Source organism: Mastigoproctus giganteus, chromosome 1, assembly GCF_048544385.1.
Source record: "Mastigoproctus giganteus isolate SK-2022 chromosome 1, ASM4854438v1, whole genome shotgun sequence".
Lineage (NCBI taxonomy): Eukaryota > Metazoa > Arthropoda > Arachnida > Uropygi > Thelyphonidae > Mastigoproctus > Mastigoproctus giganteus.
Window position 1 is genome coordinate 130409527 of NC_143575.1, and position 17306 is coordinate 130426832.

The window sequence follows — 17306 nt, forward strand, 5'->3', positions numbered from 1 at the left end:
CAGAGCTTGCACTTGGTCATCACGCAACACAGCAGAAACCCCCAAGGCAGAATGCACTGTTCCCAAAGGAACTAGTAGTTGTTGGTTACTCTATTGTCAGGGAAACGGGAAACATGCTTTGTAAAAAGGATAGGTGGAACAGGACCAGGGTATGTCTGGCAGGGGCAAAGGTTGATGACGTAGAGCGGATATCATCTTTTAAGGGCACAAAAGGTGATATAGTTGTACACGTTGGCACTAATGATATTAAGAGTAGGAGACCAGCAGAATTACTTAACAAGTACAGATCACTGTTGAAAAAAAAAGCTGTGAATTAGGGTTGAATTTGAAAGTGTCTGCAATTCTGCCCATACACGATAGGAGGGAGTATATGATGAGAGCCCTGTCAAACAATTCGGCCCTGGAAAGATTGTGCAAGGCTCAAGGGGTAGAATTTTTTCAGCCTGGTCTGTACTTGTTAACAGGAGAGACTGCTTCTACAGGGATGTGATACACTTAAATAGAAAGGGTGCAAGAATGTTTGCTGATGCTATCGACGCAGTGTTAGGTGGGTCAGAAAACTGCTAGATTGGGGGGATACAAGGACTAATAGATTAACAGTAGCCACTGGCAGAGGTGAAAGAGATTCTTGCACTGCTTCTATCAGAATGAGCAGCAGCCTGGAAAATAAGATGCAGGATATTTCAGAGACTGCTGGGAATCATTGGGGTATAAGTAAACACGTGGGTTGTGTTAGGGTAGCTAAGAAAAAGAACAGGAGCATGTATACTTGCGTGTACACCAATGCTAGGAGTTTAGTAAATAAATTTGATGAATTTGATGTATTGCTCAAAATATCAAAGGCAGATATTGTTGGGATTTCAGGGACGTAGTGTCACACAGATATTGTCACACAGATATAAGGAATACAGAACTGGAATTCGGGGAGTACAACGTCTACAGAAAGGATAGACAGGATAGGAAGGGAGGAGGGGTTATGCTATTAGTTAAGAAACACAAAATCCAAGGAAGTAAAGCCAGTCGACATCGCTGGACAGTGCAGTGTCGAGTCAGTTTGGTGTGACATAAGCATTGGGAGAGTCTTATAATGGGGAATTTTAATTTCCCAGATATTGACTGAATTTGGGGGCTGGTCACTCACACACTAGCAAGGCTTTTGTGGATTTATTGGATGATTGTTTTCTACATCAGCATGTTTGGGAGGCAACTAGAGGGAGTAATACTCTTGATTTGATTATCAGTAGTGATTCTTCATGCATTAAGAATCTGCAGATAAATGAACCACTAGGTGGCAGTGAGCACAGTGTGCTGAAGTGGGATTTACTCAAAGAGGTAACTACCATTAGGGGTAAAGGGAAGGGTTATTGCTTTTGTAAAGGAGACTACAATGGATTGAGACAGTATTTAAATTCTATAGAGTGGGACCAACTGATGATGTTACCAACAACAAACTCAAAATGGGAAGCATTCAAAGAACTTATCTTGGAAGCTACTAGGCTTTACATACCAACTAAGAAATATTGTTCAAGGTTTAGGCCTAAATGGATGTCACATAATCTAATGAGACATGGCAGAGAAGAAAAATGCATGGGATACATACAAATAATACATGACACAGAAGCCTATGATAGATACAAGTTGATCTGTAAACAAGTTACAAGGGAGGTTAGGCAGGCGAAGGCAGATTACGAGAAATCTTTGGCAAGGGATGCAAAGAAAAACAGCAAGGAGTTCTTTACTTATGTAAACTCTAGAAGGAAGAGGATGAATCAGATTGGTTCACTTGATATCGATGGGTCAACTGTTGATAATCCTGCTCAGGTAGCTAACAAACTAAATGAATATTTTGCATCGACATCCACACATGAGGAGTTATTCAGTGAGGGGAATGCCAATGGTGTATTCAACTCTGGCAGTAAGCTAGAGAATCTTGTAATAACTGAGAGTAAAGTGGAGGAGAAATTGTTGAAGATAAACACAAGAAAGGCACCTGGGGTGGATGGGATCTATCCAGTTATATTAAAGGCAGCAAAGGAAGTAAGAAAACCCTTAGCCATAATTATGACAGCTTCCTTGGACTCAGTGGAGGTACCCACAGACTGGAGATGTGCAAATGTGACCCCAATTCACAAAGGAGGATCAAGGGCTGACACAAGTAATTATAGACCTGTGAGTTTAACTTCTGTTCCATGAAAATTGATGGAGGCACTGGTTAAAGAAGCACTGCAGGATCACCTAGACAAGACTTCAGTTATAGCTCGGACACAGCATGATTTTGTTAAGGGGCAGTCTAGCCTGACCAATTTGATTGGATACTATGATGCAGTCACAAAAGAACTGGATGCAGGGAATAACTTTGATATTATATACTTGGATCTTAGAAAGGCTTTTGATACTGTTGCACATGGAAGACTGCTGCACAAATTGGAGTAGTGTGGTATTGGAGGCAAATTGCTGCTATGGATAAAGGCATGGTTGAGGGGGAGAAGACAGAGAGTGGTAATCAATGGACACTGCTCATCGTGGACTAATGTTATCAGTGGAGTCCCTCAGGGTTCAGTATTGGGTCCATTATTGTTTTCTGTATTTATAAATGATATTGATGATGGTATATCAAGCTTAATGTCCAAGTTTGCAGACGATACGAAGGTTGGCAGGACTGTCAAGGACACTACTGACACTATGCTGCTGCAACAGGATCTGGAAAGGTTGAGCAGATGGGCTGAGAGGTGGCAAATGAAGTTTAACATTGACAAATGTAAAGTACTACATATGGGAAACAGCAACCCCAGAGCAACGTATCAACTCTGTGGTACTACACTGACAGTGGTAGAGAATGAAAGGGACCTGGGGGTGGTTGTGCAGGCAGATATGAAGTTCTCTGAGCAGTGCAGATGGGCTGCAAGAGTAGCTCATGGTGTATTGTCAATGATATATAGGAATTTTTCTAGCAGGGATAAGGAGGTGATTATTCCCTTGTATAAGGCAATGGTCAGGCCACACCTAGAGTACTGTATACAGGTCTGAAGGCCTCATTTCAAGAAGGATGTAGAGCTGCTGGAACGAGTACAGAGAAGGGCAACAGGATTAGTGAATGGAACAAATGGGTGCTCTTACGAAGAAAGGCTTAAGTTTTGCAAATTACAGTGTCTGGAGACTAGGCACCAGCGAGGTGATCTGATAGAGGTGTATAAAGCCTTGAATGGTTTGAGCATGCTCAATGCTGATGGGATTCTTCCTCTTGCTCAGAATAATCACCTGAGAGGGCATAGATTCAAATTGAGGAAAGACAGATGTAGGATAGACGTGCGGGAATTTGCCTTTAGCCAGCGGGTGGTTGGTTGGTGGAACAGACTTCCATCCCTTGTTGTGGAAGTTGATATCCTAAATAAGTTTAAGGCTCAGCTGGACAGGTATTTCGAACGAATAGAGTGGAAGTGGTTATTTTTATTTTATTTTTTATTTTTTGGCTGATGCTGCATAAGCTTGCTTTCTTGCATCAAATGCCTCTACTGATGCTAACCTTTATTCAATATGCAGTAGGGATGCCTCTCTGACCAAATTACAGCCTGTTATACCATGGAATTCCACACAAAGACAGGAGTCTAGATTTGACCCATTTTCCAGCATGTTATTTGTTACCTACTGTATTTGTTGGTAGAGAAGAGAACTGCATAGCTAAACTACCCTTTCCAATATATCCCCAACATTCTCAACTAGATTCAGATCTGGTGAAATTGCAGCCAAAGTAGATGTTGGGAATTTTTGTAATATTCCTCAAGCCATTCAAGATACAATTTTTGTATGGTGGACAGTTGCATTCTCTTGAAAGAATCTATCACAATCCAGTTAAAAATGAAGCTGGTCCAATACAGCAAAAAGATACTCAATGGACACAGCACCTTGTAATGGTATGAGCAAACCCTGTCCACCAAAAGAACATACATCATACCATGATACCACCTCCAGTCAGTCAATTGGTAGACATGATACAGACTGTTATTAAGTCAAATACATATGAAATATTTCTTAACCACACAAATATCAAAAAACAATTCATTGTGAACAGTTTGCACTTTTTTTTAATGTCTTTTGTATGCAAAAATTATGAAGCTTTATGAAGTTTGCACCACACTTGTCTTGGGTTTGAAGCAGTCTTGGGAAAATAAAATAGTGACATTATTCCAGTTGAATATCGATTTTTTGTAGAGCTTCCTTATGGGAACCCAATCACCAAATTCTTCAATTTTTTGCAGAAAGAAGTGGCTTTCATATAGGCACCTAACTACTAAATCCCAGATCCTTCAAATCACACTGCATAGTTCAGTTGGAAATGGGCATTTTTTGCCTAAACTTAATTTTCCAATCATTTACTGCACACTAGCCCTTCTATTTCAACACACAATTCACTTTAAATTCCTGTGGTCTTGTTCTTGGAGCTGTCTTTCTGCTGCATTTCTTCCTCTCAGAGCTGCATTTCTTCCTCTCGGAACTGTATTCTGCTTTCATCTTCCAATCACTGGATATTTTTGAGATAGATGCTTTCAGCACATCGGTAGTTTGTCATTTCCTTTATTTTCTCAATTGTGGCTCCTATAATATGCCTTTCTAAAAATCTGAAGGATCACCAATCTTCACTATGACTGGATCAACTACTAAGGGTAACCAGGAAAGCATACACACAATATTTATCTGATATCAAGCAACTTGTGATCAAACCATATGACAACTTAAATTTGCATACCATACATTTAATTATCTGTTAACACCTTCAAAAAAAAGTTTAATTTTTTGGCCAGCAAGTATATAAAATATTAAACACCTTTTTTGTTTATTTATTAAACTAGGCAGTCCCAGCCAGGTTTACTGGAAACCCTGCTACCTATTTACAATACTGCACAGATTATACCACAAATTCAGAGGGTATGTCATTACATTAGCTAGTGTTTCAATAGAAACAACTGTGTCTCATCCTAGACATTTATGATCAAACTGGTATGTCATATAAAGGATAAGAAGTTAACCAGATCAGTTCACTATGAAAAATCACAAGAGACCAAAGTAGAGGAGCTGATTAGTCACACAACACACAAAGATTCACCAAGAAATGAGGGAAGTTTTGAAAAACTTTACAAAAAGTAGTTCAGAAATTCCAAAACCAAACATTTATCTTTAATAAGTTATGGAAGCACTTTCCCTCATTTCAAAATTTAAGTAGTTTATTGGCCAATTAGAGCAGAAAATTGTTATTCTTGCCCACAGTCCCAATTGCCAAATTATGCAGTAATGTTTCTGAATTCTGTAATCATGCTGAAGGAGATCCATATGAATATAAATATTGAAAAAAAAAAAAATGCAATATGTCAAAAGTAACCAGACACCTGCATGTTTCAAATATTATCTAGTTCACAAAACAAACTTTTCTTATTAATAATCCCAGTACTTATTATTTTTTTTTAATCTAATTTATTTGATTTCATCGTTTTTTTTTTTTCTTTTTGATTCAATATCAGCTTTTGGAAGTAGCTTCCAGCAAATAAATTTCCTTAAAATCTGTTAAGTATATGAAATATATATGAAAGGTTTTTAACCATACAAATTTCGAAAAACGCTTGATGAATAGTTTGCACTTGTTTTTTGTTTTTTTTTCATCAAGGTTTTTGTATGCAAGGTTTCAGTTCAGCACAACTTTTATAAGTTTTGCTGGTCAATAAATAAATTTCATTGAAATATGCTAGATGCAATACAAGATATAAACAAAGAAATTAAAAAAAAAAAAAAAAACACAGTATAATAATTTTTTTCAAAAAACATAAGCTGCATAAACTTTTTCTATGCATGCAAGCAAAAGCCTTTCCCAGCAGTTATATCTTTAAATAAATCCCACATCAATACACTGTTTGCTGTCTAGTGGTTCATTTATTTGCAGATTCTTAATGTAGGTATAGCTGATATGGGTAGAGTGTTTTTTTTTTTAGCTGACTCTGTAGAAGCTTGCTTTTTTGCATCATTTGCTATCACTAATACTAGTAAGCACTTAAGTACTTCACAAAATTTATCTATAAGTACATGATACAAAAAGGGTTAAAAGCCTAACACATTAATCGGGGGGGGGGGGGGTTTCCACCTATAAGGTGTCTTATCTACATACTCATTAATAACTGCTTTACAATTGTTTCAAAGCTTTGGTGTATGCAGAAAATTAACCTAGAGATCTGGATGCAAGCCAACTGCAATGTACAATTGACTTGCATCCTTAGCACATTTATTGGAATCCATGAACAGCTTTACCACATTTATTGGAAAACCAAAGTTTAGATATAGGAGGAAATTTCAAAGTGGAGTCTGGAATAAAAGATTTCATGACACGATCTGGGCAAACATTAACATCAGAAGATTTAAAACTATAATCCATTGAAAAGAAGAACAGAAATCTTGTAGTTCACATTTTGCATTCTCATAATGCCAAATAACAAGAGGCTGAGGGAGGACATGAGAGAAATACTCCATTGGAAAGCTGACCATCACATCAAGTTGTCATCTGAAGTGCCTAGAGGACCACTAAAATTGACTGCATACTAGGAAAGGTTTGTAAGAAAAAGATCAAAGGCTGTGTGGTTAGGACTGTCTGGTAGGTAAATACTGATGTCAAAATTTGCAGACGACGTAAAGATTGGGAGCAGGTCCCGAGCTAGGGTGCACAAGTAAGGCACTTGCCACAGGTGCCGCTTAAAATAGGTGCTGCAAGATGCGCTACCGCATATATATGTGTGTTAAGATACAATATGAATTAGGTGTCGTTACAAGGTTTGCCTCAGGTGCCTCAAACGCTAGCACCAGCCGTGATTGGGAGAGTTGTTAATAACCAAGTGCCAAACGGCACTCCTTCAGGATGAATTGAACAGACTTCAAGAATGGTCAGAAAAGTGGCAGCTATGTTTTAATGTAGCAAAATGCAGTCTTCCATTTAAGGAATAGCAACTCCAAAATAAATTATATACTTGGAGTTGAATTAAAAACTGTAGAGGAAGAGAGGAATCTGGAAGTTACAATATAGGCAGATATGAAGTTTTCTGAGGAGTGTGAACAGACAGCCAGAAAAGCTTATGATGTCCTACCAACGATTTATCAAACATTATCTTGTAGAGATAGGGAAGTCATAATCCCACTGTAAAATGCAATTGTAAGACATTTGGAATACTGTGTCTAAGTATAGAGACCACATCAAAAATAAGACTAGACTATTGAAAACGTCCAAAGACGGACAACTAGCATGGTGAGATCAGCAAATGGGCAACTGCATGAGGAAAGACTTCAATTACGTGGGCTACAGAAGCAGAATTTTCGCTGTTATAAAGAATTGCAGAATGAGGGGCCACAAATTCAAATTATGGGGTAAGCAGTTTAAACAAGATGGTACATTTTCTTTTGTTTACTATTGGAACAAACTGTGTCAAGTAGTCAAGGCTGACAGTTTTAAGAAATTTAAAGGTTAACTGCACAAAGAGGGAAGTGCATAATTTGTATTTTCTTACAATTTTTTTTTTTTTTTTTTTTTTTTTGCCAGTGCAGCAAAAGCCTTGACTTTCTATGCTATAAATCTGTGAGAGATCATTAATAATTGCAAAAGCCTTAGCATTTGAACCAGCTGGGTCCGTGTTACTAGAAAAACGAAAGCCAGCTGCAGTTGAAAAATTAAAATCACCAAGGAAAATTACTTCAACTCTTAGGAAAGTTGGACTGGATAAAGTCAAGTTTCAGAGAAAGGAAATAAGAGTTCCAAGTGATTGGTAGAGTTGAAAGAATGACAGAGGCAACAGGTGAATTTGACAGAATTGGGGAACAGAGATTTTAAGCCAGAGAAGACCAAAAAAGAGAAGATTACAAATTAATAAGTGTCTGACAGGGAATATCAGAGTGGATATATGCACAGGTACCATCTTTGAAATGAAAAGAATCATACAGTGAATAATTACTGAGCTCATCAACTACTGAAATCAGCAGTAGTTGAATCAACAGATAATTGGGATTCTGTCAGAAAAAGTAAGTAGGGCTTGGCAGACTAAGTGGAAATGGGTATAATTTAGATTGGAACTGAGACCACATATATTTGTGAAATGAATGGGAAAGTGTTTGGAAGTTTCAGATCTTTTTGCAGATAAGTTCATTCTATAGGTTTGAGTATTCCATGATGTATTCAATAGTCAGAAAAGGTAGGGAGGACACGTTGCATGAAATGATGAAATATTTAGATATGGCATACACATGGCAAAAATATATCCAATCCTTAACATGGCCTCGACAATGCTTCCTGCATACATGCTATTCAGACTCCCTCCAGGAACTATCTGACAGAGTACAGGCATTGAGATATTTTATAAATTAAAATTTAAAAAGAGGTTCTTCTTTAGAGTTTACAGTGGTAATTTATATTTTCATAATTATATATGATAATATAAATTTTTTTTCACTTTATTGTCCATGCTTCATTATTCAAGATATTTCAGATTTTAAATGTGCCTCACAGTCAATAAAAGGTGTGGGGGTTGGGGAGCCCAACTAAAGGCAGGCTTAAAGGTGGATTGATGATGCCAAGCAAGGATTCATGGAAGATGGGATTAACTCAGGCTAGATTAAAGGTTAACAGGAAATAAGGTAGCATGAACAAAACCGATCTGTACATCTAATGGAAATATTTGTAATGTGCTTATGCAGAGAGAGAGAGAGAGAGAGAAGTCACAGTAATCCCTAATAGAGACAGGTGACCTTGTCTAGAAATCCAAGTGTCAGATTTAGGCGTAGCGTCTTTCTTTGCATCTAATGGGAAAAATGTTTCCATGAGAAAACATATATGGCAGTATTAAGAGCTTTTGAAAATTTGCAATCTAGAAACCTGTACAACCACTTAGATATTAAAAAAAGTTGGTTGTTATGAAACAATAAGGTATGGGTATGTTTGCTACTTTATGCATATATGCATAAAACAACACTAGGAGTGATACTCCACAATGCACAACTGCATTCAAGTGCCATGTGTATAAGGAGTCAACCAATGAATGCCATAAAAGTAAAGACACATGAAATTAAATACTCAATATGGGCACAGTGATTGAATGCTTTTCAGCAATGCTTGGTTTTTGTTTATAGACTTCATACACAGTTTTGATTTTTGCTTGTGTTGATGCTACTTTTCATAAAATTTTAAGATTTGTTCTGATTTACAGCTCAGAACAAAGGTGGGGAGAGAGACTGAGAGACCTCATAGCAAAATCTTTATGGTGCTGCAAAGTTACTCTGTCTTGATGAAAAATGCTCAGTGATATTTGTAAAGAAAATACTGTTACCTTCAAGAGTGTTATAATTATATAAATTAATTTATATAGGTTTTTATAGAGTTCTCAATAGTAATTTCCCACAACATGAGGTTTCAAATGGCACCTTCCCTATTTTTATTTTATGCACTATGTACAGTTAATAACATTCTATATAATTAAATTATCCTCAAAACTTAATACCTACCATCAACAATCCAGTCGTCTGCTTGCCTTTCTTGAACAATACGAGAATACACCTTCTCTTCAACTTCTTCATATACAAGATTTTCTTCCTTTAGCTATAAAGATAAAAAAATGTGTTTACATTTAGTTTAGTCCTACAAGGAGATGTGATAAATTAGCAAACCATCACAAATACTCCAGAAATTTATCTTTATCTATTCCAAACAATCTTCAACATAGGTAGTTTGCACCATGCTCCCAATGACAGAGTAAGTACAGTACTCACTAATTTTTATCAACATAAACTGTTCAACAAAATTAACAGAACAAAATGTTTATCATGAATATTTTATTGTGAAGAGTTGCCGGTGGCGAATATTTGATATAACAGGCATGCAAATTCCGAGCATCCAAAAGAAATCGATCTAACAACTTACAGAGCAGCACATTATGCAAATTATTTGTGCCTATAAAAACACAGGCACTAAGAGGGATATTCTATATCATTAAAGTAAACTTACAAAGTCAGTGAGGTTTCCACATAAGATTGAGCTTAAACAGTAATATTTATTGAATAACAAGCAATATCTATTACACTTAACAATTAACTAGTAAATGAAATATGCACTGTAATCAACCAATATCACAATCTTACTCTAAAAATGACATTTCATAGTCATCTTTAGAGTTCATTATCAAGTCTTAAAAAGGCACCCAACAAGCCTTGCAATGCCAGTAGGTACTTAGATATCCTTGTGAAACAATTCCATGCCCCATTTGACTCCAGACATGAGGAAAAAGCAGTTAGTTCCTAGTTCAGTAATTGTACTTCTGATAAATTATTGCTAAGCAAAATTAAAACAAAACTGGCATATAATAAAACACCAATACAAGTTTCCATATTTATATTGAATGATGCCTGTGTCATCCAGCAAGCATAGGGTTTGAAGATTACCAGTTTCTGGGTACCCATATTCAATTTACATTAGGATTAAACAGAAAACTGAAATCAAATAAATGCACTGATTTGATTTCAGAAAAATAGAAGAAACTTTTGTAGTAATTTTTTAATAATTAATTGTCAGTGTTGGTATTATAATTAATTATTTAGCACAGCAAAAAAAAAAAAATTGTAAGTCAATCACAATTTTCTCCATTTGTAATAAGTAACAAGCCACTTCCACCTTGAACCCTGTCTGATACCCTACCTTTTCTACCTTGGGAGTTAACTTATTCCAGAGCTCAACAACACACTGCCCAAAGATAAACTCTGCAAGATTTAATCTTCCATTAATACCAAATTTTATATTTGTATCCCCTTCTTTCACCTGCCAAGATGAAACTACTTACTTCATTTACTCTGTAAAGGGTCTTAAACACTTGTCTGATCACCCCTGAGGTGTCTAGTCCCCTCCCTTTGCAGTCCACATTTAAGATGTTATTTCAAGTCATCTCTAGTCCATGGAGGTCCCCATGGACTGTAGATGTGCAAATGTGTCCCCAATTCAAAGGGGGGGGATCAAACAGTGACAAGAGTAATTACAGACCTGTTAGTTTAACTTCTGTTCCAGGGAAAATAATGGACTCACTGGTTAAAGAAGCACTGCAGGATCATCTAGACAAAACTGCAGTTATAGTTCACACACAGCATGGATTTGTTAAAGGCAAGTCTTGTCTGATAAATCTGACTGGATACTATGATGTGGTCAAAAAGGAACTGGATGCAAAAAATAATTTTGATATCATATACTTGGATTTTAGGAAAGCTTTTGATACTGTTGGAAGACTACTGTACAAACTGGAGCAGTATGGCATTAAGAGCAAGTTGCTGCAATGGATAATAGGATAGTTTAGTGAGAGAAGACAGAGTAGTAATCAGTAGACACTGCTCTTTGTGGACTAATGTTATTAGTGGAGTCCCCAGGTTCAATGTTGGGCCCAGTGTTGTTTTCAGTATTTATCAATGATAGTGATGAAGGTATAACAGGGTTAATGTCTAAGTTTGCAGACGATACAAATGTAGCAGGGTTGTTAATGACAGTAATAATAGTATACTACTGCAACAGGTTCTAAAAAAGTTGAGCAGGTAGGCTGAGAGACAGCAACTAAAGTTTAACATTGATAAATGTAAAATACTGCATATGGGTAGCAGTAACCCCAGAGTAACGTACCAACTGTGATACTATACTTAGGGTAGTAGAGAATGAAAAGGACCTGGGGGTAATCGTGCAGTCAGATATGAAGTTTTTTGAGTAGTGCAGGCAGGCTGCAAGAATAGCTCATGGTGTCTTGTCAATGATATACAGCAGGCTGCAAGAATAGCTCATGGTGTCTTGTCAATGATATACAAAAATTTTGCTAGCAGGGATAAGGAGGTGATTGTCCCCTTATATGAGGCAATGATCAGGCCAAAGTACTTTGAGTACCTTTGAGTACCTTGAGTACTGCATACAGGTCTGGAGGCTTCATTTTAGGATGGATGTAGAGCTGCTGGAACAGGTACAGAGAAGGACAACGAGATTGGTGAGTGGAACAAAGGGTTGTTCTTACCAAGAAAGACTTAAGTTCTGCAGACTAAAGCATCTGGATACTAAGCACCTGCAAGGTGAGCTAATTGAAGTGTATAAGGCCTTGAATGGTTTAAGCAAGCTCAACGCTGATGGGATTCTTCCTCTTGTTCAGATTGCTCACTGAGGGAACATAAATTCAAACTGCGGGAAGACAATTTGCCTTTAGCCAGTGGGTGGTTGATAGTTGGGAAAAACTACCATCTGTCATACTGGATATACAGTATGACAGATGGAGGTCAAAAACTTAATTAAGTTTAAGGCAGAACTGGACAAGCATTTGCAGTGAATGGATGGGTGAAATGGGAAGGGTTTTTTTTGGCTGATTTAAGCTTGCTTTCTTACATCATATGCCTCTACTAATGCTAATGCTCCTCATAAGGACAACCATTAGCACCGCTAATCAATCTATATACCCTTCTTAGAACCATCTCTAATATTTCTATGTTCTTTTCAGGTGAAACCTCAAGACCTGAATACAATATTCCAAATGAGATCTCACCATCATTTTTAAAAAAAATAACATCCTTTTCCTTATTGGCAAACATCCTATTGATCACTGAGAGTACACCCTTAACCTTCCTGTCCACCAACTTACACTGTAAAGGAAACTTCCTATCTGCTTGTATCATAACCTCTAAATAGGCCCAAATAACCAAATAGTCAAGCAAACAAGTGCAACAGCAACAAACTCATTTCAGTGGGCCATGGCTCAAGTCTGCATGACTACTAAATACTGTTTAACAGTCTTATTCATTGTCAAAATGATTATGTGTAAACTCCACTTATCTAGTGGTCACACAGGTGTATAGAAACAGACCACTTTTCTCATGCTGAACCACCTTTAATTTTACCTCTAGAATTTGGAATATTATCACCTCTAGATTTCTTTTTCCAAATGCAAAACCTTCAGTGGCCATCTTTAAAAACTTATATGTAACTGATCTGTCATTCAAATCACCATAGCCTGGTCCTGATTTTTAACCATTCTACCTACTTTTAAACCATTAGCATACTTTGACAGCTTTCACTATATTCCCTCATCAATATCATAGAGGAAAATCCAAAACAGGAAAATGTCTTGACAGTGAACCTTGAAGAGCTCACCTTGCTCTATCAGTCCACATCCTGAAGAGCACCCATTAATAACTAGCCTCTGTCTCCATTCACTTAGCCAGCCCCTGCTATGATCCACTTGATGATCTCTCTGTAATCACAGCACACTCCAGTTCATACAGTAGCCTCTCTGGGGAGAACAAATCAAAACCTTCCAAATAAATGATTATGACTTTGTCATAGTGATTAATCAAGTTTGTCAGACAAGACTTTAGCCTTTACAAAGCTAGGCTGTGATCCTTTTAGAGTTCATCCTTATAGAAATGCTTCTGTATTGCATCTCGATATGGACATAATATGGGACAAAAAAAGGACAATTTAATTGAATAATCCAAAGGTAAAAATTGACTCATCTGATTATGGCAAAATTCATCCAATTATATGAATATCATTCAATTACGGTTGGGAAATTTACTGCTTCAACATCTCTTTACTAACTGAGGTCAGAGGTGGTCCCACGAGAAGGCCCCGACACTGGTCTGGGCTCAACCGGTCCACCACTGGACAGTTTTGCTCCAAACATTTTTATGAGGAAGGCTTCTCTGAATTTTCTTCTGTTGTATTGCCTATCTGTAGAAAGGATTCTCATGTTCTTGAAATCCCAAGTGTCACCACATTGCAAGGCATGAAGGACCGGGTCAGACTTTAGAACTCTACCATATTGTACATCTTTTTTGTGCTCTTTGATTCTGCATTATAGACGTCTGTATGACTCACCTCTATATGTGCCCCACACATACAGTCTATTTTATAGATAGGACTTCTAGGACTGTCGGAGTTTGGACTGTTGTTTTTTTGAAGATCTGCTTGACAGAGGCTGAACTTTTGAAAAAGGTGGAGATACCAAATTTCCTGGCTTCTTTAGCTATTTTAGAGCTGACAGATGGTATGCATATGGAGGATCTTCTGTCCCTGCTGGGTTGGGTTGTGTGATGGTCTTGGAGGTGTCTTTTATGGCTTTGTTGATAACGTGCATAGGAAATCCTTTCTTCATGGCAAACTTGGTTATTGTTTGTAGCTCCTGTTGTAGATTATCTTCATTGCAAATTCTGTAAGCTCTTAGGATGAAAGGCTTCAGAACACTTATTTTTGTATAGAAAGGTGGCAGGATCTGTACGTTAATATGATACCAGTATCAGTGGGCTTCCTGTAAATTTCCATATGTAGCTCTGTGGGTTTTCTTGTGAACAGAATGTCCAGGAAAGAAAGGTTGCCTTTGTTTTCTATTTTCATTTTGAATTTAATTTTTTGGTGGTGGTTGTTGAGAGACTTATATAGGTTTTCTGTACCATGGTTCCAGATAAGCTATAATGTCATTGACGTACCTGCTACAGAATTTAGGTTTATTTGGTTGCTTTTCCAAGAAATCTTTTCATAAAAATTTCTGCCGGGGGGGGGGGGGGGGGGGAGGGAGAGAGAGAGAGAGAGAGAGAGAGGGCAGGCATTTCCCATGCTGAGGCCAGAAATCTGCATCTAGAATCCCCATTGAATGTGAAGTACGGCTTTCCTATAGAAAGCCTTACAGATTTCCTATACGTGTTATCAATGGATTTCCTATATATGCTATAAACAAAGCCACAAAAAGAAACCTCCAAGACCGTCACACAACCAGCATCATACTGATGTCTACAATGCAGAATCAAAGAGCACAAAAAAGATGTACAATATGGTAGAGTTCTAAAGTCCAACACAGCCCTTCATGCCTTGCAATGTAGTAACACTTGGGATTTCGAGAATCCTATCTACAGATAGGCAATACATCAGTAAGATACCTGAAACATTACCTTAATGCTTAATAAACTAGCTTAATAAACTCTTCTTGGATTTCTCCGTTGTATCAAGGGTTATACTCTACCTAACTTTTTTATTATAATTATTTTAATTTTGTTGCTCCACTCTTTTCTATCCTCCCAGTTTCCATTTTCAATTTCCTCTTTTCCATAGCCACCCTCACTCCCTCCATCCATGTGCTTCTAGGTCTTCCTCTCCTTTTCCTTCTAGGAGATATCCATTTCACTGCTTTTTTAGGTAGTCTCTCTTTCCCCATTCTCATACCATTCTAATAATTTTTGTTCTATTTTGTCAATGATACTGATTTGAGCATCTGTTGCTTTTCTTACGTCTTCATTCCTAACTCTTTCTAATTTAGATCTTCGGGCTGATCTTCCCCAAAAATCCATCTCAACAGCTAGCAATTTCTTCCTTTGCCTTCCCTTTATGGTCCAAATCTCAGATCCATATAGTAGGATACTCTGAAATATTGCATTATATATTAATCATTTGGTTTTTGGGAGAATATTATTGCTCCATAATATTGATTTCAACATTCCCAAGAATTAATCCCATTAATTCTTGTAATCTCATCTGCACAGGTTCTATCCCAATTTTTGCCTACCCCTGCCTCAATTTTTGCTTTGTCAATTTGCTTTGTTCATCAAGACCTGACGTAGCCGAGTAGTCAAGAGCACGAGTGCAGTAGCACACACTCTTTGAGTGGAACGGGGCTCAAGCCCATGACTGATAAATACAATTAACATTTGTACTGACTGATTTATTGTAAACTCCACTTACCTGGTGGTCGTGCCGGAATATAAACAAGAACAATTTTTTTTTATTATTATTATTAATTTTGTTCATAAAGTAAGGAAAATGTTTGACTGTAAATAACAATTCTATTTTAAATATAAATTTTAATTAATGCTCGCACAATAGAAAGTACATAAATACAATTTTTGTTTTTTTTTTACATTTATTCAATGAGCCAACATTTTGGTCTTTACAAAATTGTAATTTTTGGGCACAGAGCAACACACAGCTAAGCATAATTCCACAGAAATGTTCTCAAATTCTCTAACTACTGACTGCTGAAATTCTAGAAGAGACCTGTGCTTATTACTAAATACTTTATTCTAAAAGAAACCCCACAAAAGCAATCATAAGATGTTAAATCCTGAAAGCACAGTGACCACTGAATGAAGTCCTGCCATCTGATGCACTGACCTGGGAATTTTCATCTAAGAATTCACAGACAATTATTGAACAGAAAACTGTTACTTCATCTTCATTAATGGAAGTAGTTTGCCTTTTCACAGTCTCAGGCAGTTTTCTCCTGCAACGGTTTCTCTCTCAAAGAAATAAACACACTTATGGTGATTAACAGTTCATCAATCCACAAAACACTGTCAACAATATATGGGTTTGTAACACTCATGACCAAAACTGATTAGCAAATTCCAATCTTCTCTCTGGGTCAGCCTCGTTCAAACTTTGTAGTAACATGGGATGATAAGCCTTGTATTAAACTGGCAGCAGCAGCAGCATTCCTTCCCATCACAGAGCCAGTAGGAAAATATTGTTAGTGACTCACTTGTTGGGGATTAGTAGCTGTTGCTTTGGGTACCTTTTTGTTGGTGTCTTCAGTATGAAATTTGCCAAAGTTTATATCATTTTATATTATTTTTCACTTTGTATAAACTGTGATTCCCTGTGAAAGGCCACCACACCCTCACAATGAATTGAATTTTTGAAAAACAGAATTACATATGTTTTGTTCAATAGATACTGCATTCACTAACAAAATTTCAAAGAAATTCATCTATTGGCAGCTGCATTATAAATTGCAGAATCTGGGGTGAAACAGAAAACGCTACTTCACACATTGAATAAAAAATAGGTTCATTCACATTACTAATGCAGATTTGTGTACCAAGCACAATTATGGCACCTTTACAGGATGTGTATTTGATCTTATGAAATAAAAGGAAAGGGAAAAAAAGGGGAGGGGGAAAGCCTTTTCAACTTCCAAAAAGTGGTCTCTAACCTGAAACCTCGGGTTATGCACGACTTACCTTGGTGCAAAAGAAAGTTGCATGCTACCCATAAAAGACTGTTTTTGAAAACTGCCCTGTTACCAGATATTAGTGATATACATTTGACTTAATAACAAAATTTCAGGGAAAATTTTCTATTAGAAGCTATGTTAAAAACTTCTGAAAAACAGCATCAAAACAAAAATGCACTGATATGCAATTTTTAAAAATATAGCGACTGCAATCGTTAATAAGAAATTAACTTTATGAAATAGATATTATTAAGTAATTGGAAAGCAAAAAACTTAACAAATTTT

General features: G+C 36.9%; 1 protein-coding gene across 1 annotated transcript in view; it reads right to left on the bottom strand.

Annotated features, from left to right (window-relative positions):
* Positions 1-17306, bottom strand: part of PolA1 (DNA polymerase alpha catalytic subunit) — a 662965-nt gene that overhangs the window by 599719 nt on the left and 45940 nt on the right. The window contains exon 3 of the mRNA XM_090387531.1: positions 9520-9613. Within this exon, the coding sequence (XP_090243657.1) occupies positions 9520-9613 (94 nt within the window). The remainder of the gene's footprint in view (positions 1-9519; positions 9614-17306) is intronic.